Source organism: Leucoraja erinacea, unplaced genomic scaffold (genome assembly GCF_028641065.1).
Source record: "Leucoraja erinacea ecotype New England unplaced genomic scaffold, Leri_hhj_1 Leri_110S, whole genome shotgun sequence".
Lineage (NCBI taxonomy): Eukaryota > Metazoa > Chordata > Chondrichthyes > Rajiformes > Rajidae > Leucoraja > Leucoraja erinaceus.
Window position 1 is genome coordinate 252,699 of NW_026575352.1, and position 27,758 is coordinate 280,456.

Sequence of the window (27,758 nt, forward strand, 5' to 3'; positions counted from 1 at the left end):
TGGAAGTGGAAGTTGCTGTGCTTTTCATCGCACGAGCTCACAATGGCAGGAAGGTGGAGTCTGAAGGCTAACGAGAGGAGCAGGCAGAGTGGAATAGCCCACGTCTTCAACAGGCGGGGGTCTAGGGAGGGAGGGCCCTTTTCTGACTGAAATCACAAAGTTAAAGGAAAATGTAACTGTTGGATTGCTGGCGTCTCTGCACCCTGGGCGTCCGCACAGATTGAGTTTTATTTTCCATTGGATGGTTGGCATTTTGTGAAGTTGAAGACCAGTAGTCGTCTCTGTGTTTGACTCGTGACCGGGCATCGCTGCGCTTGCATCGGAACACAAGCCTGTTGGGCGATCGCTCGCCATGGCAAAATGGTTCAAAGACTTCCAGCTGAGCTTGAAGACTCGACCGAAGCCAGAGGGCACTGGGGTAGCCCAGAGCGGGGCAGAGGGCGAGGGGGCGAACAGGAGTCGGCGAGCCACCCAGGGTGAGGTGACCCCGCGGGGAGTCGGCAGAGAGGTCAAAAGCGCAACGGAGAGAGGGCGCGGAGAATCGGGGCTGGGGAAGCTCGGCAAGGCGGTAAGTGCCGGCATACAGGGAAAATCTACCGGCCTTCAGGGAAAGACTGTTGGCACCGCCGTTTTACGAGGCAAAACCGAAACAAACAAAAGCCTGATTCACGGGAAGAATCCCACAGGACTGATTAAGAATGGTTTAACCATAAAGAAGGATAATGGGAAACTGATCAAGGGGTCTGGGGAGAATGGAAACAGTATCCCTGGAAAAAGCATCAAAAATTCCCTCGCTGATCCCGGGAGTGGGGACGAAATTGGAAAGTCGGTCGGAAAACCGTTGTTAAAACGGGGACAAAATCTCAGCAAATCGGGACAAAGTTTATCCGGGAAGCTCGGCTTGAATCCAGGGAAAATTACAGGCAAGAGCCCGGCCAAAACAGAATTGAAAACTGATCCGATAACTGGCAAGCCAGACCCAAAATCTGGGAAGGCCGACCTGAAAGTGGGGAAGATGGACATGAAAAGTGGGAAACCTGATCTGAAACTGAAGAAGGCGGATCTGAAGACGGGAAAACCGGACACTAAAACGCCCAAGTCCCCCGATTTGAAACCTGGAAAGACTGACCTGAAACCGAGCAAGCCAGCAGCTCAAACCCCTGGGAAAACTGCATTAAATCTCGGGAAAATAACCGGGACCAATCCTGGGAAAAATGTATTGAAATCTGGGAAGTCGGGACAAAGTCTGGGGAAAACAGGATTGAATCTTGGAAAAATAACGGGGGCAAAACCCGGAAAATCAGTACAGAACCCAGGGAAGCTCTCGGGGTCAAACTATATCTCGTCCAAACACCGACTGATCAAAGTGGAAAACCAGGAGAAAAATGGGAAAAATCTTCTGAACAGGATTCAGAGTGTGAAAAAGGAGGAAGAAACTGGGAAAGCCAAGCAGGACACGGTAAGCCTAATGTTGTGCTTCAGCACGGTTGAATAAAATACTCTCAGGGCAATGTGAAGAGAGGAACTGCAGATGCTGGTTTAAGGATAAGGGGGAAATCTTTTAGGACCGAGATGAGAAAAACATTTTTCACACACGGAGAGTGGTGAATCTCTGGAACTATCTGCCACAGAATGTAGTTGAGGCCACAGTTCATTGGCTATATTTAAGAGGGTGTTAGATGTGGCCCTTGTGGCTAAAGGGATCAGGGGGTCTGGAGAGAAGGCAGGTACGGGATACTGAGTTGGATGATCAGGCATGATCATATTGAATGGCGGTGCAGGCTCGAAGGGCCGAATGGCCTACTCCTGCACCTATTTTCTATATAAACCAAAGACAGACGCAAAAAGCTGGACTGACTACTTTTGTGCCCACCACCACAGTGAAGAATGCTGTGGTGGATGTTTGTGTTAAATTTTTATTGAGTATTATATTCTTTTTTGATTGTAGTGCTGCTGGCAAGTTCATTTCACTGCACTTTATTGTGTATGTGATGAATAAATCTGATTGATTGATTGATTAACTCTGAAGAAGGATTGAAACGTCACCAATTCCTTTTCTCCAAAGATGCTGCCTGACCTGCTTTCAATGCAATAGCCAGTTTATGAAAAAATGACACAGAGTGCTGGAGTAACTCAGCGGGTCAGGCAGCATCTGTGGAGAACATGGATAGGTGACGTTTCACAGAGTGCTGGAGTAACTCAGCGGGTCAGGCAGCATCTGTGGAGAACATGGATAGGTGACGTTTCACAGAGTGCTGGAGTAACTCAGCCGGTCAGGCAGCATCTGTGGAGAACATGGATAGGTGACGTTTCACAGTGCTGGAGTAACTCAGCGGGTCAGGCAGCATCTGTGGAGAACATGGATAGGTGACGTTTCACAGAGTGCTGGAGTAACTCAGCGGGTCAGGCAGCATCTGTGGAGAACATGGATAGGTGACGTTTCACAGAGTGCTGGAGTAACTCAGCGGGCCAGGCAGCATCTGTGGAGAACATGGATAGGTGACGTTTCACAGAGTGCTGGAGTAACTCAGCGGGTCAGGCAGCATCTGTGGAGAACATGGATAGGTGACATTTCACAGAGTGCTGGAGTAACTCAGCGGGCCAGGCAGCATCTGTGGAGAACATGGATAGGTGACGTTTTGGGTCGGGATTCTTCTTCAGATTCTGAGAGTATGAACTGCGAAAGTAGTTCATTCTCAGTATCCAATTGATATTTCCTCAGCTTAATGAGCGAGCAATTAATCAGGCGACTTGCAGAAGTGAAATGTTTTTCTGACCACAGGATATTACTGTAACTTTGATCTTGCGATGTTGGGAAAGCAGCAGCCCATTTACATGGTTCCACTCACAAAAATGCCTCCTCATTCATCCCTAACTTATGCAGTGGAACTAGGGTTGTGCTAGGCTGCTCTCCACAGCAGCTGATGTTATTTCGATCATTAAACCTATACCTAATAACCTGTAGTCTCGACCCGAAACTTCACCAATTCCTTCGCTCCATAGATGCTGCCTCACCCGCTGAGTTCTCCAGCTTTTTTGTAGGGTCTCGACCCGAAACGGCACCCATTCCTTCGCTCCATAGATGCTGCCTCACCCGCTGAGTTTCTCCAGCTTTTTTGTGAAGAAGGGTCTCAACCCGAAACGTCACCAATTCCTTCGCTCCATAGATGCTGCCTCACCTGCTGAGTTTCTCCAGCTGTTTTTGTCCACCGTCGATATTTCCAGCATCTGCAGTTCTTTCTTAAACATGTACCTGTCTGAATGCTTTTTTGAAACATTGTGATAGTACCTGCCTCAACGATCACCCTGTACAGCTCATTCCGTACACCTATCACACTTGGTGTAAAAAACAAGTTGCCCCTCAGGTTTCTATTATGAGATTGGACACGCTAGAGGCAGGAAACGATGTTGGGGGAGTCCAGAACCAGGGGCCACACACAGTTTAAGAATAAGGGTTAAGCCATTTAGAACGGAGACGAGGAAACACTTTTTCTCAAAGAGAGTCGTGAGTCTGTGGAATTCTCTGCCTCAGAGGGCGGTGGAGGCCGGTTCTCTGGATATTTTCAAGAGAGAGCTAGATAGGGCTCTTAAAGATAGCGGAGTCAGGGGATATGGGGAGAAACATAGAAATTAGGTGCAGGAGTAGGCCATTCGGCCCTTCGAGCCTGCACCGCCATTCAATATGATCATGGCTAATCATCCAACTCAGTATCCCGTACCTGCCTTCTCTCCATACCCTCTGATCCCCTTAGCCACAAGGGCCACATCTAACTCCCTCTTAAATATAGCCAATGAACTGGCCTCGACTACCCTCTGCGGCAGAGAGTTCCAGAGATTCACCACTCTCTGTGTGAAGGCAGGAACGGGGTACTGATTGGGGATGATCAGCCATGATCACATTGAATGGCGGTGCTGGCTCGAAGGGGTCGAATGGCCTACTCCTGGTGTGGTCTCACTAGGGCCCTGTACAACTGCAGAAGGACCTCTTTGCTCCTATATTCAATTCCTCTTGTTATAAAGGCCAACATGCCATTCGGTTTCTTCACTGCCTGCTGTACCTGCATGCTTACTTTCATAGACTGATGTCCAAGGACCCCCAGATCCCATTGTACTTCCCCCTTTCCCCACCACATTGAATGGCGGTGCTGGCTCGAAGGGCCGCATGGCCTACTCCCGCACCTGTTGTCTATTGTGTATTGACCTTGTGACCCGACTCTTCCCCTCGCAGATCATCATTATGGAGGATTATGCGGACCCCTACGATGCCAAGAAACGCGAGACGGGACAGAACGAGGCCGAGAGGGTGGGGGAAAACGATGGCTACATGGAACCATACGACGCACAGCAAATGATAACAGGTATGGTGCCTCCAGCTATGGGGCAGACAAGAGAGATACAAGATACATTTAATTGTCATTTGGACCCCTTGAGGTCCAAACGAAATGCCGTTTCTGCAGCCGTACATTACAAACACATAGACCCAAGACACAACATAATTTACATAAACATCCATCACATTGCTGTGATGGAAGGCCAAAAAACTTATCTCTCCACTGCACTCTCCCCCCCCCCCGATGTCAGAGTCAAAGTCAAAGCCCCCGGCTGGCGATGGCGATTGTCCCGCGGCCATTAAAGTCACGCCGGGTGGTGCGAGGTCGCACACCGGGTTCTTGATGTTAGAGCCCCCGGCGTGCGCTCGCAGAGTCCCGCGGCCATTCCAAGCCGCGCGGGGCAGTGGTGTCAGGCCCCGCTCCAGGAGCTCTTCAACTCCGCAACTCGGGCGGGGGAAGTCGCCGTTGCGAGAGCCCTGAAAAACGGTCTCCCTCCAGGGACCCGCGGGCTCCCGGTGCCACCGTCCACAGACCTGCCGTTGAAGCCTCTGACTCTCCGGTCGGGCCCCAGCAGCAGCAGCAGCAGCAGCAGCGCTCCTCCACCGCTCCACCCGCTCCGGACTCGGCCAGCTCCGCGACGGCGACGGTGAGTCATCGGCACCAGAGTCCCCTGGTCTCTTCCCGTTGGAGGCCGCTCCTCGTTGCAGCCCCAACGATAACGGAAACCCAATGAGAAAAGGTTGGGTCTCTCGTGCAGGGAGGGATTTAAAAAGTTTCCACCCCCCCACTCCCACCCCCCCCCCCCCCCCCCACACACACACACCCCAACAAAAAAATAACAAAAACTACATAAAAACATTGACAGAAAATAATAAAACGCGGACAGACTGCAGAGGCCGCTGCTGACGAGAGTCGCGCCGCCCACCGCCCACAAGCTCGACTCCACTGGGCGAGGGGCGAGGGCCAAGATCTGTTTAACTTACAGTCAAGTTTTATATTATTTACTACCGTGACCCAGCTATTCAACATTTGAGTTAGAGTCATAGAGCGATACAGCGTGGAAACAGGCCCTTCGGCCCAATCGGCCAACATGTCCCAGCTACACCAATCCCACCTGCCCGTGTTTGGTCCTTATCCCTCACACAATACACAATACATTTTATTTGTCACTTGAACCTCATAGAGGCTCAAATGAAATGTTGTTTCTGCAGTCATACACACATGAAAAAAAAGACCCAAGACACAACACAATTTACACAGACATCCATCACAGCGCATCTCCTCCTCGCTGTGATGGAAGGCAAAAAAACTTATCTCTCCCCTGCACTCCCCATTCCTCTCCCGATGTCAGAGTCAAAGCCCCCGGCGGGCGATGGCAATTGTCCCGCGGCCATTAAAGCCACGCCGGGTGATGCAAGGCCACGCTCCGGGTCTTGTTGTTGGAGCCCCCGGCGGGCGCTAGCAAAGTCCCGCAGCCGCTGAAGCCGCGCCGGGCGATGATGTAAGGCCCTGCTCCATGTCATCCTCGACCCTGCGACTCGGGCGGGTGAAGTCGCCGTTGCAGAAGTCTCGAAAAGCGGTCTCCCACCAGGGACCCGCGGGCTCCCGATATCACTGTCTGCCAGACCTGCGGTAAGCCTCCGAATCTCCGGGGGTCGGGTCACAGCAGAGCGCCACCACCGCTCCACCCGCTCCGGGACTCGGCCAGCTCCATGATGGTGAGTAGGTCCGCAGCTCCGTGACTGGAGCCCCAGGACGTTCCTGCTGGAGGCCGCTCCACGTTGCAGCCCCAACGGCAACGGAGACCCGACAGGGAAAAGGTCGGGTTCTCCGTGCAGGGGAAAGATTTTAAAAGTTTGCCCCCCCCACACACACACACACACACACACACACACACACACACACACACACACACACACACACACACACACACACACACACACACACACACACACACACACACACACACACACACACACACACACACATACCCCATCAAAAAATAAATAAAAACTACATTAAAACGGGACAAAAAAATAACAAAAAGACAAACGGACTGCAGAGGCCGCTGCGATGCGAGGCGCGCCGCCAACCGGATCGTTCCAAACCTGTCCTATCCATGTACCTGTCTAATGTTATGATAGTCCCGGCCTCAACTACTGCCTCTGGCAGTTTGTTCCGTGCATCCAGATGAAAAAGTCACCCCTCAGATTCCTATTAAATCTTTCCCCCCCTCACCTTAAACCTAAATCCTCTGCTTCATTGATCATCACAGGGAGAAATTAAGAAATTGAGTAAACATTATTTAGCTATTTATCTATTTATGCATTTATCTATTTATGCATTTATAATTTATTCATTTATACATTTATTTATTTATTTGTTTATTGTTTATTTCGAGCAGTATAAAAGAATAAAAAGCAAGTGTGAAACCGCATACAAAAAACAAAACAAGAATATTTATAAAGTGTCATAAACGATATCTATAAATAAATGAGATCGTATGTGTCCGAAAAGGAGTAAACTTTGATTTGCTCTTCGATGCACTTCTCTTAATTTAACAAAAAAAGTTCCAGCTTTGTGCTTGTAATCTGCCCGTGATCTTCAGACTGGCAGCAGGGAGGTTCTACTGCAGTTGTACAGGGTCTTGGTGAGACCACACCTGGAGTATTTTGTAAGTTTTGGTCTCCTAATCTGAGGAAGGACATTCTTGCCATAGAGGGAGTACAGAGAAGGTTCGCCAGACTGATTCCTGGGATGTCAGGACTTTCATATGAAGAAAGACTGGATAGACTCGGCTTGTACTAGCTAGAATTTAGACGATTGAGGGGGGATCTTATAGAAACTTACAAAATTCTTAAGGGGTTGGACAGGCTAGATGCAGGAAGATTGTTCCCGATGTTGGGGAAGTCCAGAACAAGGGGTCACAGTTTAAGGATAAGGGGGAAGTCTTTTCGGACCGAGATGAGAAAATCATTTTTTACATAGAGAGTGGTGAATCTGTGGAACTCTCTGCCACAGAAGGTAGTTGAGGCCACAGTTCATTGACTATATTTAAGAGGGAGTTAGATGTGGTCCTTGTGGCTAAAGGGATCAGGGGGTATGGAGAGAAGGCAGGTACAGGATACTGAGTTGGATGATCAGCCATGATCATATTGAATGGCGGTGCAGGTTCGAAGGGCCGAATGGCCTACTCCTGCACCTATTTTCTACGTTTCTATGTAACTGTGGTTAATATATCTGCAGAGAAAATGTAGAATGCAAAAGAAAACCGTGCTGATGAAGGGATGATGATGAAGAAAAGCAGACTCATCACCAGCACCTTGTCCCCCACAGTCCTTGCCTCTGCCTGAGGTCGTCGATGCATAAAATGGCGGCCTGCCTTCTCCTCTCGCTGGCCCCGCTCAACCTCTCCCTGTCGCTCAGCCGCCACCCCTCGAGTCCCGGTAACATCCTCGTAAAGTGCAGAGTGCCAAGAACATGCCAATGGGTCGACGAAGGAGTCACAAACAGCAGCAGAGTTGCTGCCACCACCTTGTCTTACAATATACTTGGTGCCAAGTGGAATTTTAGTGGTGTGAAACAGTTTAAAGAGGCACTAATGCAATGAATTGTTGGACTAGCTGCACTGTGCAGCAATGCTTCTCAACCATCTGACTCACCAGGCTTGGGGTTCAGAGGCCGTGAGCCCAGAGGTCATCGCCAACCTTGTCACTCCCACCTCTCCCGGCGTCCCTTATCTCTCCTTCACATGAAGGCAGGAAAAAAACTCGCTGCCTTCCCGCCAGCTAGGCGTCACTTTGTGAAAGCTGCTCCTGACCCGGTCACAGGAAGTGGGCCACAAGGAAGGGACTGTGTTAAAGCTTGTAACCGATGCCAGCTCTCTGTGTTATGTCTCATCGACTAGAGTCTCTCTTATTTGGGGGGGAGTTAGATAGAACTCTAGGGGCTGGTGGAATCAAGGGATATGGGGAGAAGGCAGGCACGGGTTATTGATTGGGGACGATCAGCCGTGATTGCAATGCATGGCGGTGCTGTATCAAAGGGCCGAATGGCCTCCTCCTGCACCTATTTTCTATGTTTGCCCATACCATGGGCTTGGTTCCAGACTATGGATCCACAGGGGTGATTAGTTTGGTTTAGAGATAAGGGCCCTTTGGCCCGAGTCCGCATCGACCAGCGATCCCCGCACACTAAAGGGCCTGTCCCACTGGCCGATTTTTTTCGGCGACTGTTGGCAACGTATCAGGTCACCGAAAAAGTTTTTTGTTCAATGTTCAAAATCTTTCAGCGACCCTGATACGTCAGTCAGTCAATGACGCCAGCAGTCGCCGAGAAAAATCTGGCCTGGTATAATTGTAAATTGTCCCGAGTGTGTGTAGGATAGTGTTAGTGTGCGGGGATCGCTGGTCGGTGTGGACTCTGTGGGCCGAAGGGCCTGTTTCCGCGCTGTACCTCTAAAATTAAGTTAAACTAAACAGAGAGATAACAGGTGTCCTTCTGCGGCAGAGAATTCCAGAGATATTCAGCCAAAGAGAATTCCAGAGAATTGCATGAAGATGTTGATTGAGCAAGGAGTCTTTAGATGCTAAAGATAAACACGGATATGAGCGTTTGACGGCACTGGGCCTGTACTCGCTGCAGTTTAGAAGATTGATGGGGGGGGAGTGGAGAAACCTCATTGAAACTTACCGAATAGTGAAAGGCCCGGATAGAGTGGATGTGGAGTGGATGTTTCCACTAGCGGGAGAGTCTAGGACCAGAGGGCACAGCCTCAGAATAAAAGGACGTTCCTTTAGAAAGGAGATGAGGAGGAATTTCTTTAGCCAGAGGATGGTGAATCTGTGGGATTCTTTGCCACAGACGGCGGTGGAGGCCACAAGTCAGTGGATATTTTTAAGCCAGAGATAGATAGATTCTTGATTTGTACGGGTGTCAGAGAAGGCAGGAGAATGTGGTTAGGAGGGAGAAAGATAGATCAGCCGTGATTGAATGGCGGAGCGGACTTGATGGGCCGAATGGCCTCATTCTGCTGTAGAATTGTTGGAGTAAGACCGCAAGGGGACTTGACTTGAGAATTAAGGGACTGAAGTTCAGGGGTAACATGAGGGGGAACTTCTTTACTCGGAGAGTGGTGGCTGTGTGGAATGAGCTTCCAGTGAAGGTGGTGGAGGCAGGTTCGTTTTTATCATTTAAAAATAAATTGGATAGTTATATGGATGGGAAAGGAATGGAGGGTTATGGTCTGAGCGCAGGTGTATGGGACTAGGGGAGATTATGTGTTCGGCACGGACTAGAAGGGTCGAGATGGCCTGTTTCCGTGCTGTAATTGTTATATGGTTATTATATGGTTATATGGTGATGGGCCGAATGGGCTGAATCTCTGGAGAACGAGGCTTTGCGACGTTCCGGGTCGGGACCCTTCCTCTTGCCGTGCGGGGTAACCTGAACAAGATCCACAGGGAGTAAGTAGGGGGAGGGGGAATACAACTCACTCTAGATGCAGCTCAGTCAGGACAATATGACTTGTAAGAGCTCAATAACGCCCCAGCTGCATAGAATGGCAGGAAGCAAGCAGGCAGGCAACGGAAGGCCAGAATAAAAGAACTTGTTCTCTTTATTAATATAATTTATGCTGAGTTCCTGATCTCTGATATTTATGGAACATTAATTCTTAAATTTACATTTATCCATGTTAACCCCATATGGACTACCTTGAACTATGACTATGTACATTGATGCAAGTAACACTGAACTCGTTAATTTAGTTTCTTGTCACGCGTACCGACACACAGCAAACACCTTTTGCTGCCTTCTAAGAAGTGCCAAACTATAGGCAATAGACAATAGGTGCAGGAGTAGGCCATTCGACCCTTCGAGCCAGCATCGCCGTGCAATGTGATCATGGCTGATCATCCCCAATCAGTACCCCGTTCCTGCCTTCTCCCCATATCCCCTATCTTTAAGAGCCCGATCTAGCTCTCTCTTGAAAGCATCCACAGAACCTTCCTCCACCTGAGGCAGAGAATTCCACAGACTCGCCACTCTCTGTGAGAAAAAGTGTTTCCTCGTCTCCGTTCTAAATGGCCTTACCCCTTATTCTTAAATTGTGTGTGTGGCCCCTGCTTCTGGACTCCCCCAACATCGGGAACATTTTTCCTGCCTCTAGCGTGTCCAAGCCCTTAACAATCTTAACAATGGAGGCCAAATCACTGGGTGGATTTAAGAGAGAGTTAGAGCTCTAGGGGCTAGTGAAATCAAGGGATATGGGGAGAAGGCAGGCACGGGTTATTGATTGGGGACGATCAGCCATGATCGCAATGAATGGCGGTGCTGGCTGGAAGGGCCTCCTCCTGCACCTGTTTTTTACGTTTCTATGATTCCTATTGTAAAACCGTTCACGACATGGTGGGATACTGTCCAGTGTTCGTGTGAGTGGTGTTAATCTTGGACCGTGCCATGTGGACACTGCAGTGGTAGATACAGCTACGACGTCACAATGGGATCTCATTTACATAAACTGCCCCATCAACAGTGCTCCACCCAGTGCAATGGGAGATTTGTTACGTTGTTGTAAGGAGGCAGAAGGATCACAATGAATGGCGATGCTGGCTAGAAGGGCCGAATGGCTTGTACACGCTAGAATTTAGAAGATGGCTTGTACACGCTTGAATTTAGAAGATGGCTTGCACACGCTAGAATTTAGAAGATGGCTTGTACACGCTGGAATTTAGAAGATTGAGGGGGGATCTTATAGAAAGGTACAAAATTCTTAAGGGTTGGACAGGCTAGATGCAGGAAGATTATTCCCGATGTTGGGGAAGTCCGGAACTAGGGGTCACAGTTTAAGGATAAGAGGGGAAGCCTTTTAGGACCGAGATGAGAAAATCATTTTTTACACAGAGAGTGGTGAATCTGTGGAATTCTCTGCCACAGAAGGTAGTTAGAAACATAGAAATTAGGTGCAGGAGTAGGCCATTCGGCCCTTCGAGCCTGCACCGCCATTCAATATGATCATGGCTGATCAGTTGAGGCCACACAGTTCATTGGCTATATTTAAGAGGGAGTTAGAAGTGGCCCTTGTGGCTAAAGGGATCAGGGGTATGGAGAGAAGGCAGGGATGGGATACTGAGTTGGATGATCAGCCATGATCATATCGAATGGCGGTGCAGGCTCGAAGGGCCGAATGGCCTCTACTCCTGCACCTAATTTCTATGTTTCTATTTTCTATATTTAAGAGGGAGTTAGATGTGGCCCTTGTGGCTAAAGGGATCAGGGGGTATGGAGAGAAGGCAGGTACAGGATACTGAGTTGGATGATCAGCCATGATCATATTGAATGGCGGTGCAGGCTCGAAGGGCCGATTGGCCTCTACTCCTGCACCTATTTTCTATGTTTCTATGGTTGCGGCGTGCTGTAGTCGGGACTGTGGGATTATTTTGTGGCTTCCTGAGCCTGGGAGCGCGCTGTCGCCCCGGTGATGGGCGACGTCGGGCAAACACTAACAATCCCACCGCTGCGGCCGAGACTTCCTCTCCGCGGCTGGAGGAGGAAGCGAGTGAGAGAGGGAGGAAGCAGCCTGAGGAAGCTGCACCCTGGGAACAATACAACACATCCACGTTAGGAAAATCATCTGGCTGGGAGACGGCATTCTGAGAACATGGACTTAACCGTTCCGTTGCCGAACAGCACTCGTGGAAATTCCCGACGGGCACTGGCTGCCGCGGCGTGCTGGCTCCACTGGGGAGTGACCTATTTGCATCTTTAGTTTAGCTTAGAGATACAGCGCAGAAACAGGCCCTTTGGCCCACTGAGTCCGCGCCGACCAGCGCGACTGATCCCCTCACATTAACAGGGTGGCGGTAGAGTTGCTGCCTTACAGCGCCGGAGACCCACGTTCGATCCCGACTACGGGTGCTGTCTGTACGGAGTTTGTACGTTCTCCCCGTGACCTGCGTGCGTTTTCTCCCAGATATTAGGTTCCCTCCCACACTGCTCAGTTACTCCAGCACTCTGTGAAACATCCCCTATCCATGTTCTCCACAGATGCTGCCTGACCCGCTGAGTTACTCCAGCACTCTGTGAAACGTCACCTATCCATGTGCCCCACAGATGCTGCCTGACCCGCTGAGTTACTCCAGCACTCTGTGAAACGTCACCTATCCATGTTCCCCACAGATGCTGCCTGACCCGCTGAGTTACTCCAGCACTCTGTGAAACGTCACCTATCCATGTTCTCCACAGATGCTGCCTGACCCGCTGAGTTACTCCAGCACTCTGTGAAACGTCACCTATCCATGTTCTCCACAGATGCTGCCTGACCCGCTGAGTTACTCCAGAACTCTGTGAAAGGCCACCTATCCATGTTCTCCACAGATGCTGCCTGACCTGCTGAGTTACTCCAGCACTCTGTGAAACGTCACCTATCCATGTTCTCCACAGATGCTGCCTGACCCGCTGAGTTACTCCAGCACTCTGTGAAAAACGTCACCTATCCATGTTCTCCACAGATGCTGCCTGACCCGCTGAGTTACTCCAGCACTCTGTGAAACGTCACCTATCCATGTTCTCTCCACAGATGCTGCCTGACCCGCTGAGTTACTCCAGCACTCTGTGAAACGCCACCTATCCATGTTCTCCACAGGTGCTGCCTGACCCGCTGAGCTACTCCAGCATCTGTTTACATCTAAGATAGACACAAAATGCTGAAGTAACTCAGCAGGACAGGCAGCATCTCTGGAGAGAAGGAGAAGGTGACATTTCGGTTTGAGACCTTCCTTCAGATGGAAGAAGAATACATTCTGAAGTGGGGTCTCTTTGACCTGAAACATCATCTATTCCTTTTCCCCAGAGATGCTGCCTGTACTGTTCGATGCTCTGTTGAAATATCCTCCACTGCAACTTGGTTACAGAATGATGGCTGGTGAATCCGGAATTATTTGACACTGTGGAGGCCACAAGTCAGTGGATATATTTAAGGCAGAGATAGATAGATTCTTGATTAGTGTGGGTGTCAGAGGTTATGGGGAGTAGGCAGGAGAATGGGGTTAGGAGGGAGAGATAGATCAGCCATGATTAAATGGTGGAGTGGACCTGATGGGCCGAATGGCCTAATTCTGCTCTAGAAGTGTTGGAGTAAGACCGCATCTCTGGAGAACAAGGATGTGCGACGTTCCGGGTCGGGATCCTTCCTCTTGCCGTGCGGGGTAACCTGAACAAGATCCACAGGCAGGGGGAGGAATATATCTGTGGGAATTCTCTGCCTCAGAGGGCGGTGGAGGCGGGCTCTCTGGATGCTTTCAAGAGAGAGCTAGATAGGGCTCTTAAAAATAGCGGAGTCGGGGGATATGGGGAAAAGGCAGGAACGGGGTACTGATTGGGGATGATCAGCCATGATCACATTGAATGGCGGTGCTGGCTGGAAGGGCCGAATGGCCTACTCCTGTACCTATTGTCTATTGTCTATTAGAAATATAGAAACAGAAAATATGTGCAGTAGTAGGCCATTCGGCCCTTCGAGCCTGCACCGCCATTCAATATGATCATGGCTGATCATTCAACTCAGTATCCTGTACCTGCCTTCTCTCCATACCCCCTGATCCCTTTAGCCACGAGGGCCACATCTAACTCCCTCTTAAATATAGCCAATGAACTGTGGCCTCAACTACCTTCTGTGGCAGAGAATTCCACAGATTCACCACTCTCTGTGTGTGAAAAAAAATGTTTTCCTCAACTCGGTCCTAAAGGAATTCCCCCTTATCCTTAAACTGTGACCCCTTGTTCTGGACTTCCCCAACATCGGGAACAATCTTCCTACATCTAGCCTGTCCAACCCCTTAAGAATTTTGTACGTTTCTATAAGATCCCCCCTCAATCTTCTAAATTCTAGCGAGTACAAGCCGAGTTGTATACAACTCACTTTAGATGTAACTCAGCTCGACTTGGACTTGATGTTACAGAGAAAGGTTGAACAAGTTAGGGCTTTATTCTTTGGAGCACAGAAGGTCAAGGGGGGACTTGATTGAGGTTTTTAAAATGATGAGAGGGATAGACAGAGTTGACATGGAAAAGCTTTTCCCACTGAGAGCAGGGAAGATTCAAACAAGGGGACATGACTTGAGAATTAAGGGACTGAAGTTTAAGGGTAACATGAGGGGGAACTTCTTTACTCAGAGAGTGGTAGCTGTGTGGAATGAGCTTCCAGTGAAGGTGGTGGAGGCAGGTTCGTTTTTATCATTTAAAAATAAATTGGATAGTTATATGGACGGGAAGGGAATGGAGGGTTATGGTCTGAGCGCAGGTAGATGGGACTAGGGGAGAATATGTGTTCGGCACGGACTAGAAGGGTCGAGATGGCCTGTTTCCGTGCTGTAATTGTTATATGGATATTATATGGTTATATGGTGATGGGCCGAATGGCCTAATTCTGCTCCTATTCCTTGTGATCCCCGAGCCGGTCCTAATCTTTTTATCCAATACAGAAATCCGAAGGCGGGGGTCAAAGGATCCACTTGGGAAACAATCCCTGTTGTACGACAGTCCCTATGAGCCGGGGGAGATGGGAGCCAAGACGGAGGGCGTGGGGAACGCCGCGATGGAGAGGACGGGGACCCCGTGGCCTATCGACGGCTGCCTGCCGGAGAACGACGGGCGGCCAGCCGCAGAGTACGAGCAGCCCTGGGAGTGGAAGACGGAGCACATCGCCAAAGCACTGGCAGGTATGCCCGCCCGCCCGGGACAACTCACGGGACTGACAGTGTCTGTGGATAGAGGGAATGGGGGACACTCTAGCCCGAGACCGTGTGTGTAGCAATGAAAAAAAACACAGATCGGCAACAGCAGTGCAAAGTCACAAACGTCCTGCACTGTGAGGCTGCGCTACTGTGCCACCCTTGAACAGAGTTAGAGTTAAACATAGAAACATAGAAACATAGAAATTAGGTGCAGGAGTAGGCCATTCGGCCCTTCGAGCCTGCACCGCCATTCAATATGATCATGGCTGATCATCCAACTCAGTATCCCGTACCTGCCTTCTCTCCATACCCCCTGATCCCCTTAGCCACAAGGGCCACATCTAACTCCCTCTTAAATATAGCCAATGAACTGGCCTCAACTACCCTCTGTGGCAGAGAGTTCCAGAGATTCACCACTCTCTGCGTGAAACCTCGCAGGAGCTGTTAAAAATGCACTCGCTGATCCTTGGAGGCCCAGACTGGTTCACCAGACTGATTCCTGGGATGTCAGGACTTTCATATGAAGAAAGACTGGATAGACTCGGCTTGTACTCACTGGAATTTAGAAGATTGAAGGAGGATCCTATAGAAACTTACAAAATTCTTAAGGGGTTGGACAGGCTAGATGCAGGAAGATTGTTCCCGATGTTGGGGAAGTCCAGAACAAGGGGCCACACACACGCAGATTAAGGATAAAGGGGAAGTCTTTTAGGAACCGAGATGAGAAAAACTTTTTTTTTCACACACAGAGAGTGGTGAATCTGTGGAATTCTCTGCCATAGAAGGTAGTTGAAGCCAGTTCATTGGCTATATTTAAGAGGGAGTTAGATGTGGCCCTTGTGGCTAAAGGGATCAGGGGGTATGGAGAGAAGGCAGGGACAGGATACTGAGTTGGATGATCAGCCATGATCACATTGAATGGCGGTGCAGGCTCGAAGGTCCGAATGGCCTCTACCCCTGCACCTATTTTCTATGTTTCTATGAGGGGGTGATCATATAGAGGTATTTAAAATCACCAGAGGAATGGATCGGGTAGATGCACAGACTCTCTTGTCCAGAGCAGGCTGGCACTCTATTCCCTGGAGCGCAGGAGGATGAGGGGTGATCTTATAGAGGCGTATAGAATCACCAGAGGAATAGATCGGGCAGACGCACAGATTCTCTTGCCCAGAGCACGAGAATCGAGGACCAGAGGACATAGGTTTAAGGTGAAGGGGAAAAGATTTAATAGGAATCTGAGGGGTAACGTTTCCACACAGAGGGTGGTGGCTGTATGGAACGAGCTGCCAGAGGAGGTAGTTGAGGCTGGGACTATCCCAACGTTTAAGAAACAGTTAGACAGGCACATGGATAGTACAGGTTTGGAGGATATGGATCAAACGCGGGCAGGTGGGACTAGTGTAGAAGGGGTATGTTTGCCGGTGTGGGCAAGTTCCTATTAAATTTTTTCGCCTTCACCTTAAGCCTATGCCCTCTGGTCCTCGATTCCCCTACTCTGGGCAAGAGACTCTTATAGGATCTTATAGAAACAGATTGGACAGGCTAGATGCAGTAAATGTTTTCCCGATGTTGGGGGAGTCCAGAATCAGGGGTCACTGTTTAAGAATCAGGGGTCGGCCATTTAGGGCTGAGATGAGGATAAACCTTTTCACCCAGGGCGTTGTGAATCTGTGGAATTCTCTGCCACAGAAGGCAGTGGAGGCCGATTCACTGGATGTTTTCAAGAGAGAGTTAAGGGCCTGTCCCACTGTACGAGCTAATTCAAGAGTTCTCCCGAGTTTACCCTGATTCGAACTCGGAGAATTACGGTAATGGCCGCTCGTCGGTACTCGGGGCTCTCGTGGACATTTTTCAACATGTTGAAAAATCTTCACAAGTCTTCACGAGATTACCGCGTTTCCCGAGGACCTGCCGTTAGCGTTACGAGCCGCTAAGAGACGTCCCGTACGCTCCGACGTACGCGCTACGTACATTCTACGTACTTACCACGAGTTAGATTTTTTTAAAACTTGGGAGAGCTCTTGGGTGGACTTGTACAGTGGGACAGGCCCTTTAGATTTAGCTCTGGGTGCTAAAGGAATCAAGGGATATGGGGAGAAAGCAGGAACATAGAAACATAGAAAATAGGTGCAGGAGTAGAGGCCATTCGGACCTTCGAACCCGCACCGCCATTCAATATGATCATGGCTGATCATCCAACTCAGTATCCCGTACCTGCCTTCTCTCCATACCCTCTGATCCCCTTAGCCACAAGGGCCACATCTAACTCCCTCTTAAATATAGCCAATGAACTGTGGCCTCAACTGGCAGAGAATTCCACAGATTCACCACTCACTGTGTGTGAAAAAAAATGTTTTTCTCATCTCGGTCCTAAAAGACTTCCCCCTTATCCTTAAACTGTGTGTGTGGCCCCTTGTTCTGGACTTCCCCAACATCGGGAACAATCTTCCTGCATCTAGCCTGTCCAACCCCTTAAGAATTTTGCAAGTTTCCATAAGATCCCCCCCTCAATCTTCTAAATTCTAGCGAGTACAAGCTGAACGGGGAACTATCTTCTCTGTCTGGCAGCTTGTTCCGTACACCCACCGCCCTCTGTCGTGCCTGCATTTGTGTTGGAGGGGCGGGAACAAAACTGAAATATTATTCTCAGTGGAGATGTGCGTTGTTTATACGAGTGAGTAAATGAACGGGCTAAATAAAGCTGACCCTCGATTAATCATGGTCCCTCTTTCTGTGTTCTCTTCCCCCCCCCCCCCCCCCCCTCCCCCCCCCCCCCCCCCCCCCCCCCCAGTTTGACTCTGCGGAAAGAGCGTCCCCACCGAAAGAGGAGAAAGTCAGGCACCACGCCAGGCACCCGAGCTGGACTCAGAAGGCCCCAAAGCAACAGATCTCTGAGAGCTGCGAATCTGGAGAGAAGGTGGATCCAACCATTCCATTAGAAAAACAACTGTAAGTCCCTCCGAGGGGATTTCTTTAAGGGGAAGATTCAAAGGAGGGTAAGGACCAGGCATTGGGGGTTCAGTATTGATGTGGATAGAGAACTGGCTGGCAAACAGGAAGCAAAGAGTAGGAGTAAACGGGTCCTTTTCACAATGGCAGGCAGTGACTAGTGGGGTACCGCAAGGCTCAGTACTGGGACCCCAGCTATTTACAATATATATTAATGATCTGGACGAGGGAATTGAAGGCAACATCTCCAAGTTTGCGGATGACACTAAGCTGGGGGGCAGTGTTAGCTGTGAGGAGGATGCTAGGAGACTGCAAGGTGACTTGGATAGGCAGGGTGAGTGGGCAAATGTTTGGCAGATGCAGTATAATGTGGATAAATGTGAGGTTATCCATTTTGGTGGCAAAAACGGGAAAGCAGACTATTATCTAAATGGTGGCCGATTGGGAAAGGCCGAAACGTCGCCTATTTTCTTCGCTCCATAGATGCTGCTGCACCCGCTGAGTTTCTCCAGCAATTTTGTGTACCTTCGATCTTCCAGCATCTGCAGTTCCTTCTTGAATACTGATTGGGGATGATCAGCCATGATCACATTGAATGGCTCAAAACGCAAAACTGCACACAATACTCCAGGTGTGGTCTCACTAGGGCCCTGTACAACAAAGATCGGACTTTACCTTGCACAAAAGCTTTTCACTGTACCTCGGTACACGTGACAATAAACTAGACTGAAACTGAAACTTCAACTGCCTCCTGGAAGTACAGTGAAAAGCCTTTGTGCCAGGTAAAGACAGCAAAGTCGTCCAATCTTATCGAAACAAATTAAATTCTTAAGGGATTGCTACTTCTCCCTCTCACTCACCCCTTCTCTCTCAGGTGAAAGAAACGTTCTTCCTCGAAGATTAAGGGCTGGGTTGGGTTGGAAGGGTTTTGAGCAGAATTTATGAATAGGTGAGTTTTTAAACTTGGTTTGATTTATTGGTTACACGGTGTACCAGGTCATTCTAAAACAAAAGCGTGTTCAAGGCGTGTCAGTTGACGGGACCTGAATACTGGATCGAGCAGACGGCTCAACCTCTGGGTACATGGTCTGGGTGCCACCGTTAGTTTTTAGTGAGGAGAACTGTCCTGTCCACCACGATACCATTATCCATTTTGGTGGCAAAAACAGGAAAGCAGACTATTATCTAAATGGTGGCCGATTGGGAAAGGGGGAGATGCAGCGAGACCTGGGTGTCATGGTACACCAGTCATTGAAGGTAGGCATGCAGGTGCAGCAGGCAGTAAAGAAAGCGAATGGTATGTTAGCTTTCATAGCAAAAGGATTTGAGTATAGGAGCAGGGAGGTTCTACTGCAGTTGTACAGGGTCTTGGTGAGACCACACCTGGAGTATTGCGTACAGTTTTGGTCTCCAAATCTGAGGAAGGATATTATTGCCATAGAGGGAGTGCAGAGACGGTTCACCAGACTGATTCCTGAGATGTCAGGACTGTCTTATGAAGAAAGACTGGATAGACTTGGTTTATACTCTCTAGAATTTAGAAGATTGAGAGGGGATCTTATAGAAACTTACAAAATTCTTAAGGGGTTGGACAGGCTAGATGCAGGAAGATTGTTCCCGATGTTGGGGGAAGTCCAGGACAAGGGGTCACAGCTTAAGGATAAGGGGGAAATCCTTTAAAACCGAGATGAGAAGAACTTTTTTCACACAGAGAGTGGTGAATCTCTGGAACTCTCTGCCACAGAGGGTAGTTGAGGCCAGTTCATTGGCTATATTTAAGAGGGAGTTAGATGTGGCTAAGGGGATCAGGGGGCATGGAGAGAAGGCAGGTACGGGATACTGAGTTGGATGATCAGCCATGATCATATTGAATGGCGGTGCAGGCTCAAAGGGCCGAATGGCCTCTACTCCTGCACCTAATTTCTATGTTTCTATGTTTTTATGACCAGCTCCGCTAGGCGGTGGAAAGCATTAGTAGACAGACCTCCGTCTGGTTGGTTCCGCAGATGAGGAAGAAAAAACGCAGGGCTTTGAGACCCTCCTGGTGGGGGATGGTGGTGTAGAGTGACTGGGCGCCCATGGTGCAGAACCAGGGGCCACACACGTAGTCGTAGAATAAAGGGGAGGCCATTTCAGACTGAGGTGAGAAAAAACACTTTGTGAATTTGTGGAATTCCCTGCCACAGAGGGCAGTGGAGGCCAAGTCACTGGATGGATTTAGGAGAGAGTTAGATAGAGCTCTAGGGGCTAGAGGATTCAGGGGATATGGGGAGAAGGCAGGCACGGGTTGGAAGGAACTGCAGACCCTGATTTACAACAAAGGTAGACACAAAATGTTGGGAGTAACTCAGCGGGTCAGGCAGCATCTCTGGAGCAAGATTGTTAAGGGCTTGGACATGCTAGAGGCAGGAAACATGTTCCCGATGTTGGGGGAGTCCAGAACCAGGGGCCACAGTTTAAGAATAAGGAGTAAGCCATTTAGAACGGAGTCGAGGAAACACTTTTTCCTCACAGAGAGTGGTGAGTCTGTGGAATTCTCTGCCTCAGAGGGCGGTGGTGGCAGGTTCTCTGGATGCTTTCAAGAGAGAGCTAGACAGGGCTCTTAAAAATAGCGCAGTCGGGGATTATGGGGAGAAGGCAGGAACGGGGTACTGATTGGGGATGATCAGCCATGATCACAATGAATGGCGGTACTGGTGCTGGCTCGAAGGGCCGAATGGCTTCCTCCTGCACCTATTTTCTATGTTTCTATGAATGGCGGTGCTGGCTCGAGGGGCCGAATGGTCTACTCCCGCACCTATTGTCTATCGAAATACTCTTGAGTGTATGAGCCAAATTTAAGTGGAGCCTCCCATTCGAGCGCCGCAGGCTGGAAGGGCCGAATGGTCTACTCCCGCACCTATTGTCTATTGCCTATTGGAACGCCCTTGAGTGTATGAGCCATATTTAAATGGAGTTTCCCATCTGGTCCACACAGCTGGTATCATGGATCTGTCACACGGCAGGGGGCTGAGTCACGCCTGCAGGCCTGCAAGGAAGCGAGTTACCTGGTACGCAACAGTGAGTCAGGGAACTGCAAGTACTCACTCGCCCTCAAGTAAGTATCTAGTTGTTGTGTTTGATAAATCACCCCAGCCACACAACAGAGTTTGATTCTCTCAGTAGAGACAAAAATGCTGGAGAAACTCAGCGGGTGAGACAGCATCTATGGAGCGAAGGAATAGGCGACGTCTCGGGTCGAGACCCATCTTCCTGTCGGAAGAAGGGTCTCGACCCGAAACCTCCCCTATTCCTTCGCTCCATAGATGCTGCCTCACCCGCTGAGCTTCTCCAGCATTTTTGCTCAGAGATCCGACAGCGAGCAAGATAGATCACTCGTCGAAAAGGACGCAGTGCGGTCATGGGCAGATTCATGGGGTAATTTTCGGCCCCATTTCCGTAACCGGCTTCCGTCTCCGCACCGTAGGAGGCCACAGTTCATTGGCTATATTTAAGAGATTGAAGGAGGATCCTATAGAAACTTACAAAATTCTTAAGGGGTTGGACAGGCTAGATGCAGGAAGATTGTTCCCGATGTTGGGGAAGTCCAGAACAAGGGGCCACACACACAGTTTAAGGATAAGGGGGAAATCTTTTAGGACCGAGATGAGAAAAACATTTTTCACACAGAGAGTGGTGAATCTGTGGAATTCTCTGCCACAGAAGGTAGTTGAAGCCAGTTCATTGGCTATATTTAAGAGGGGGTTAGATGTGGCCCTTGTGGCTAAAGGTGTCAGGGGGTATGGAGAGAAGGCAGGTACGGGATACTGAGTTGGATGATCAGCCATGATCATATTGAATGGCGGTGCAGGGCCGAATGGCCTCTCCTCCTGCACCTATTTTCTATGTCTATGTTTCTATGATACTAGTGCGGAGACGGAAGCCGGTTACGGAAACATCCTCGTAAAAATAAAAGTTCTTTGATAAAAACCTTCTCTAATTTTCAGAAATTTAATTTATTAACACAAACTGTTCCCCCGCCACGTTGATTACACTGCGAGTCGGTCGGGTCGGGTTACTGAAATGGATGCAAAAAAGGCCCACGTTCCGCTCCGTTGCTCCGTCAGCCCATTGCGTACTACACGTCATCTTCCCCATAGGATCTTTGTTTTTGCACTTGGATTTTAGCAGGAGTGGTTAAACTTGATTCACTCAGTAATTTATCCTCCTTGCGTGTGGCTACAGCCTAGGTTCTATTTGATCTTTTTTTTTTGCTTATTTTTTTATTGGAGATAGGGATTTTCATCATTACTGTCTTACATTTCTGCATTGCTCCTTGTTAAACATTGTCTCCAATACTTTTTTGCCTTTTTTTTTCTTCTCAGTAATTTATGACACTTGCGTACGGCGTGCACAGCCTAAAGTTGTAGGACAACTTGTTCTATTTGATCTTAATTGATTGTGCACGCCGGGTTGATTGCATTCGTCGAAACAGGGCGGACCACGTGAAGGTTGCAATCTCCCACCCCATTACACCACTAAATAAGCACGACAAAATATTTCTCTGGTGCTTTTCAAGGGAGAGTAAAGGGCCGGTCCCACCTGCATGCGGCAAGCGCGACCTAAAAGCCGTACGGTTCCGCTTCGATCGCCGGAGCCGTATGGAGTTGTGCGGGGCTCGTCCCGACATCGCGCGGGGCTCCGAAAAACTGACACTGTCCAAAAATTCCGCGCGGCAACGGCCTGTCGGCCCGCATCCTCATTGAGGCCGTATGCAGCGCCTCGATGGGCGTACGGAGCGTCTCAATGGCGTACGCACCGTCTCAACGGCGTACGCCTATAGCGCGTGGCGTTGCGTGATGATGTCACTGCGTGCCGTTGCATGATGACGTAACCACCCGACGCCATGCGACGTCCAAATTCATTCGGCCCGCCTCCTGCCCAGCTGATTGGTGAGAATGATGTCGGGACCAGCCCCGCACAACTCCACACAGCTCCGCGGTTGGAAGTGGGACCAGCCCCGCGAGGCCGTACGCCTCAAGCCACCACGTTTAGTCGCGCTCCACGCATGCTGGTGGGACAGGCCCTTTAGATTTAGCTCTTGGGACTAAAGCAATCAAGGGATTTGGGGGAAAAAAGCAGGAACGAGGTACTGATTTTAGATGATCAGCCATGATCATATTGAATGGCGGTGCTGGCTCGAAGGGCCGAATGGCCCACACCTGCACCTATATTTTTCCTAAAAATGTGGGCGGTCACGGTGGCGCAACGGTAGAGCTGCTGCCTTACAGCGAATGCAGAGCCAGAGATCCGGGTTCCATCCCGACTACGGGTGCTGCCTGTACGGGGAGAACATGCAAACTCCGTGCAGACTGCACCCGTAGTCGGGGTGGTAGTTCAAGTTCAAGTGAGTTTATTGTCATGTGTCCCTGATAGGACATGAAATTCTTGCTTTGCTTCAGCACACAGAACATAGTAGGCATTTACTACAAAACAGATCAGTGTGTCCATATACCGTAATATAAATATATACACACATGAATAAATAAACTGATAAAGTGCAAATAACAGATAATGGGTTATTAATAATCAGAGTTTTGTCCGAGCCAGGTTTAATAGCCTGATGGCTGTGGGGAAGTAGCTATTCCTGAACCTGGTTGTTGCAGTCTTCAGGCTCCTGTACCTTCTACCTGAAGGTAGCAGGGAGATGAGTGTGTGGCCAGGATGATGTGGGTCCTTGATGATGCTGCCAACCTTTTTGAGGCAGCGACTGCGATAGATCCCCTCGATGGTGGGAAGGTCAGAGCCGATGATGGACTGGGCAGTGCTTACTACTTTTTGTAGCCTTTCCCTCTCCAGGGCGCTCAAATTGCCGAACCAAGCCACGATGCAACCGGTCAGCATGCTCTCTACTGTGCACCTGTAGAAGTTAGAGAGAGTCTTCCTCGACAAACCGACTCTCCGTAATCTTCTCAGGAAGTAGAGGCGCTGATGAGCTTTCTTGATAATTGCATTAGTGTTCTCGGACCAGGAAAGATATTCAGAGATGTGCACGCCCAGGAATTTGAAGCTCTTGACCCTTTCAACCCTATAAACGGGGGGGTGTGTGTGTCCATCCTACTCCTTCCAAAGTCCACAATCAGTTCCTTGGTTTTGCTGGTGTTGAGGGCCAGGTTATTGTGCTGGCGCCATTTGGTCAGTCGGTCGATCTCCCTTCTATACTCTGACTCGTCCCCATCAGTGATACGTCCCACAACAGTGGTGTCCAGGACAAGGGGTCACAGCTTAAGGATAAGGGGGAAATCCTTTAAAACCGAGATGAGAAGAACTTTTTTCACACAGAGAGTGGTGAATCTCTGGAACTCTCTGCCACAGAGGGTAGTTGAGGCCAGTTCATTGGCTATATTTAAGAGGGTTAGATGTGGCCCTTGTGGCTAAGGGGATCAGGGGGTATGGAGAGAAGGCAGGTACGGGATACTGAGTTGGATGATCAGCCATGATCATATTGAATGGCGGTGCAGGCTCGAAGGGCCGAATGGCCTACTCCTGCACCTAATTTCTATGTTTCTATGTTTCCACAATCAGTTCCTTGGTTTTGCTGGTGTTGAGGGCCAGGTTATTGTGCTGGCGTCATTTGGTCAGTCGGTCGATCTCCCTTCTATACTCTGACTCATCCCCATCAGTGATACGTCCCACAACAGTGTTGTCGTCAGCGAACTTGATGATGAATCCGGGTCTCTGGCGCTGTGAGGCAGCAACTCTATCGACGTGCCGCTGTCTCCTGACGATACTGACCTCCTGTTATCTTCTCCCCTTTGCAGAACCAGCCAGGGATGCGTCCACATCATCCTGGCCCAGACCAAGGATAATAAGTACACGTTGAATCAGAACAGCGCCCTGTTCACCAGCATCCCGGAGGTGGTGCAGTACTACTGCACCGAGAAGCTACCCTTCAAGGACGCAGAGCACATGAACCTCCTGTATCCCGTGCCCAACAGACAGCAGTGAACGGGGAAGAGACAATGCATCACCGTGGCCTCCTGACCAACTCTACCTGACACAGAGAGAGAGAGAGAGAGAGAGAGAGAGGGGAGCAGATGTTGCACAATGCTGCCTCTACACAGGACAAACAGCTTCCAAACTGACTTAACAGGTACCAGCAGAGAAATGCCGTCATGCGTTACACACCTACAGCGTTGCAGTGGAAGCCAGCGGCTCAAAAGGAAGCCATCTTACAACAGGGAGATTGAACGTAAGCTGAGAGCGGCTGCTATTCTACCCCAGGAAAATAGGGGAGAGGGGAATTGGCAAAGAGAAATGAAAGAAGGATCCTGAAGGGTCTCGATCCAAAACGTCACCCGTTCCTTCTCTCCAGAGAAGCTGCCTTTCGCCGACGTGTGTTGGCTAACATGGCCTGTTTGACCCTTGCAATACATGGTCGAAGATAGACGCAAAACAGCTGGGACAGGCAGCATCTCAGGAGAGAAGGAATGGGTGACGTTTCGAATCGAGACCCTTCTTCAGACTTCAGCATCTGCAGTTCCTCGACAGACACAGAGTGCTGGAGTAACTCAGCGGGACAGGCAGCGTCTCTGGAGAGAAGGAATGGGTGACGTTTCGAATCGAGACCCTTCTTCAGACTTCAGCATCTGCAGTTCCTCGACAGACACAGAGTGCTGGAGTAACTCAGCGGGACAGCCAGCGTCTCTGGAGAGAAGGAATGGGTGATGTTTCGGGTCGAGACCCTTCTTCAGACTGAGAGTCGGGAAAGGGTCTCGACCCGAAAAGTCACTATTTCTTATATATAATACCTGTCCCGCTGAGTTACTCCAGCTTTTTGTGTCTGTCTTTGATTTAAACCAGCATCTGCATTTCTTTGGTAGACAAAAATGCTGGAGAAACTCAGCAGGTGCAGCAGCATCTATGGAACGAAGGAAATAGGCAACGTTTCGTCCCGAAACGTTGCCTATTTCCTTCGCTCCATAGATGCTGCTGCACCCGCTGAGTTTCTCCAGCATTTTTGTCTACCTTTGATTTTCCAGCATCTGCAGTCCCTTCTTAAACATCTGCAGTTCCTTGTTGGACACAAAATGCTGGAGTAACTCAGCGGGACAGGCAGCATCTCTGGAGAGAAGGAACGGGCGATGTTTTAGTTCCATCCTACACAATACATTGTCGAACCTGTGTTTTAATTGGGAATAGTGTAAAACCCCTTCTACACTCTCTCACCCCGTGCTAACTGGTGCTGGGACCCTTCGAAGATTTCATACGGAACGATTCTCCATTCATGACACTAGAAGTGACGAATTACCACTGTTTCTGCAAATAATTTTGAAGAGATTCTCAGCGCAAGATGGCAAGATTAACACTTGCAGTGTCTTATTCCTGATGTGTCGAACTCCCACTTGGGAAGCAGAGCTTGTGTTATTTTCAGCGATGAGTACAGTCACCCGATCACAGCTCGCGCCTCTTGTCGATGGGACATGTCAGTGGGCAGCAACAGATGGTGAGGAACTCTATTGAAGTGTATTATGTGACAAGCAGTGGTTAGGGGATTTGTTTCACCGCTTGAGAAAACTATTATAGCCTGTTCCTGTGATATGTATGAATTAAAACACTTGACAAAATGGGAAGCTTTCATCCATTTGTTCAGTTTCCACAGAGGGGTGGGTGTTCTTGGCCATGTTGGTGAGCTGGAATCTCTTGCCTTCATCTCCGCCCAGTGGCGACCTCTGAAGCAAGAATTTCATTGCCCTATCCGGGACACATGACAATCAAACTCTCTCGACTCTTAAATATGCCAACCTTTCAAAGTAACCTTTCCTATCACTGATTAAAAAATGTTCAAAGACTTCTTCCATCATCCCCAGAAGATGAGAGTTCCAAAGACTCGTGACCTTTGGTCCTCAAAGGTCACGAGTCTCCTGCTGTTGGTGGGCACAGAAACATAGAAAATAGGCGCAGGAGTAGGCCATTCGGCCCTTCAATATAGAAACATAGAAATTAGGTGCAGGAGTAGGCCATTCGGCCCTTCGAGCCTGCACCGCCATTCAATATGATCATGGCTGATCATCCAACTCAGTATCCTGCACCTGCCTTCTCTCCATACCCTCTGGCCCCTTTACCCACAAGGGCCACATCTAACTCCCTCTTAAATATAGCCAATTAACTGGCCTCAACTACCCTCTGTGGCAGAGAGTTCCAGAGATTCACCACTCTCTGTGTGAAAAAAGTTCTTCTCATCCCGGTTTTAAAGGATTTCCCCCTTTATCCTTAAGCTGTGACCCCTTGTCCTGGACTTCCCTAACATCGGGAACAACCTTCCTGCATCCAGCCTGTCCAACCCCTTAAGAATTTTGTAAGTTTCTATAAGATCTCCCCTCAATTCTAGCGAGTACAAGCCGAGTCTATCCAGTCTTTCTTCATATCAAAGTCCTGACATCCCAGGAATCAGTCTGGTGAACCTTCTCTGTACTCCCTCTATGGCAAGAATGTCTTTCCTCAGATTAGGAGACCAAAACTGTACGCAATACTCCAGGTGTGGTCTCACCAAGACCCTGTACAACTGCAGTAGAACCTCCCTGCTCCTATACTCAAATGCTTTTGCTGTGAACAGAATACTGGAGTAACTCAGTGGGGCAGACGCCATCTCCGGAGAAAAGGAATAGGTGACGTTTTAGGTCAAGACCCGGGTCCATAGAAGGGTCTCGACCCAAAACATCACCTATTCCTTTTCTCCAGGGATGCTGCCTGTTGATAGTCGAAA

The 27,758-nt window shown here is 49.4% G+C and overlaps 1 protein-coding gene across 1 annotated transcript; it reads left to right on the forward strand.

Moving 5' to 3' along the window:
- Window positions 1–26,613, forward strand: LOC129715304 (SH2 domain-containing adapter protein E-like). Its single transcript, XM_055665165.1, has 7 exons — window positions 1–1,459; window positions 4,229–4,358; window positions 14,813–15,049; window positions 16,419–16,423; window positions 17,856–18,013; window positions 20,991–21,110; window positions 24,814–26,613. Exons 1-7 carry the CDS (start codon window positions 353–355, stop codon window positions 24,998–25,000), a joined length of 1,944 nt encoding a protein of 647 aa, XP_055521140.1. The 5' UTR covers window positions 1–352; the 3' UTR covers window positions 25,001–26,613.
- The last annotated feature ends 1,145 nt before the right edge of the window (window positions 26,614–27,758 follow it).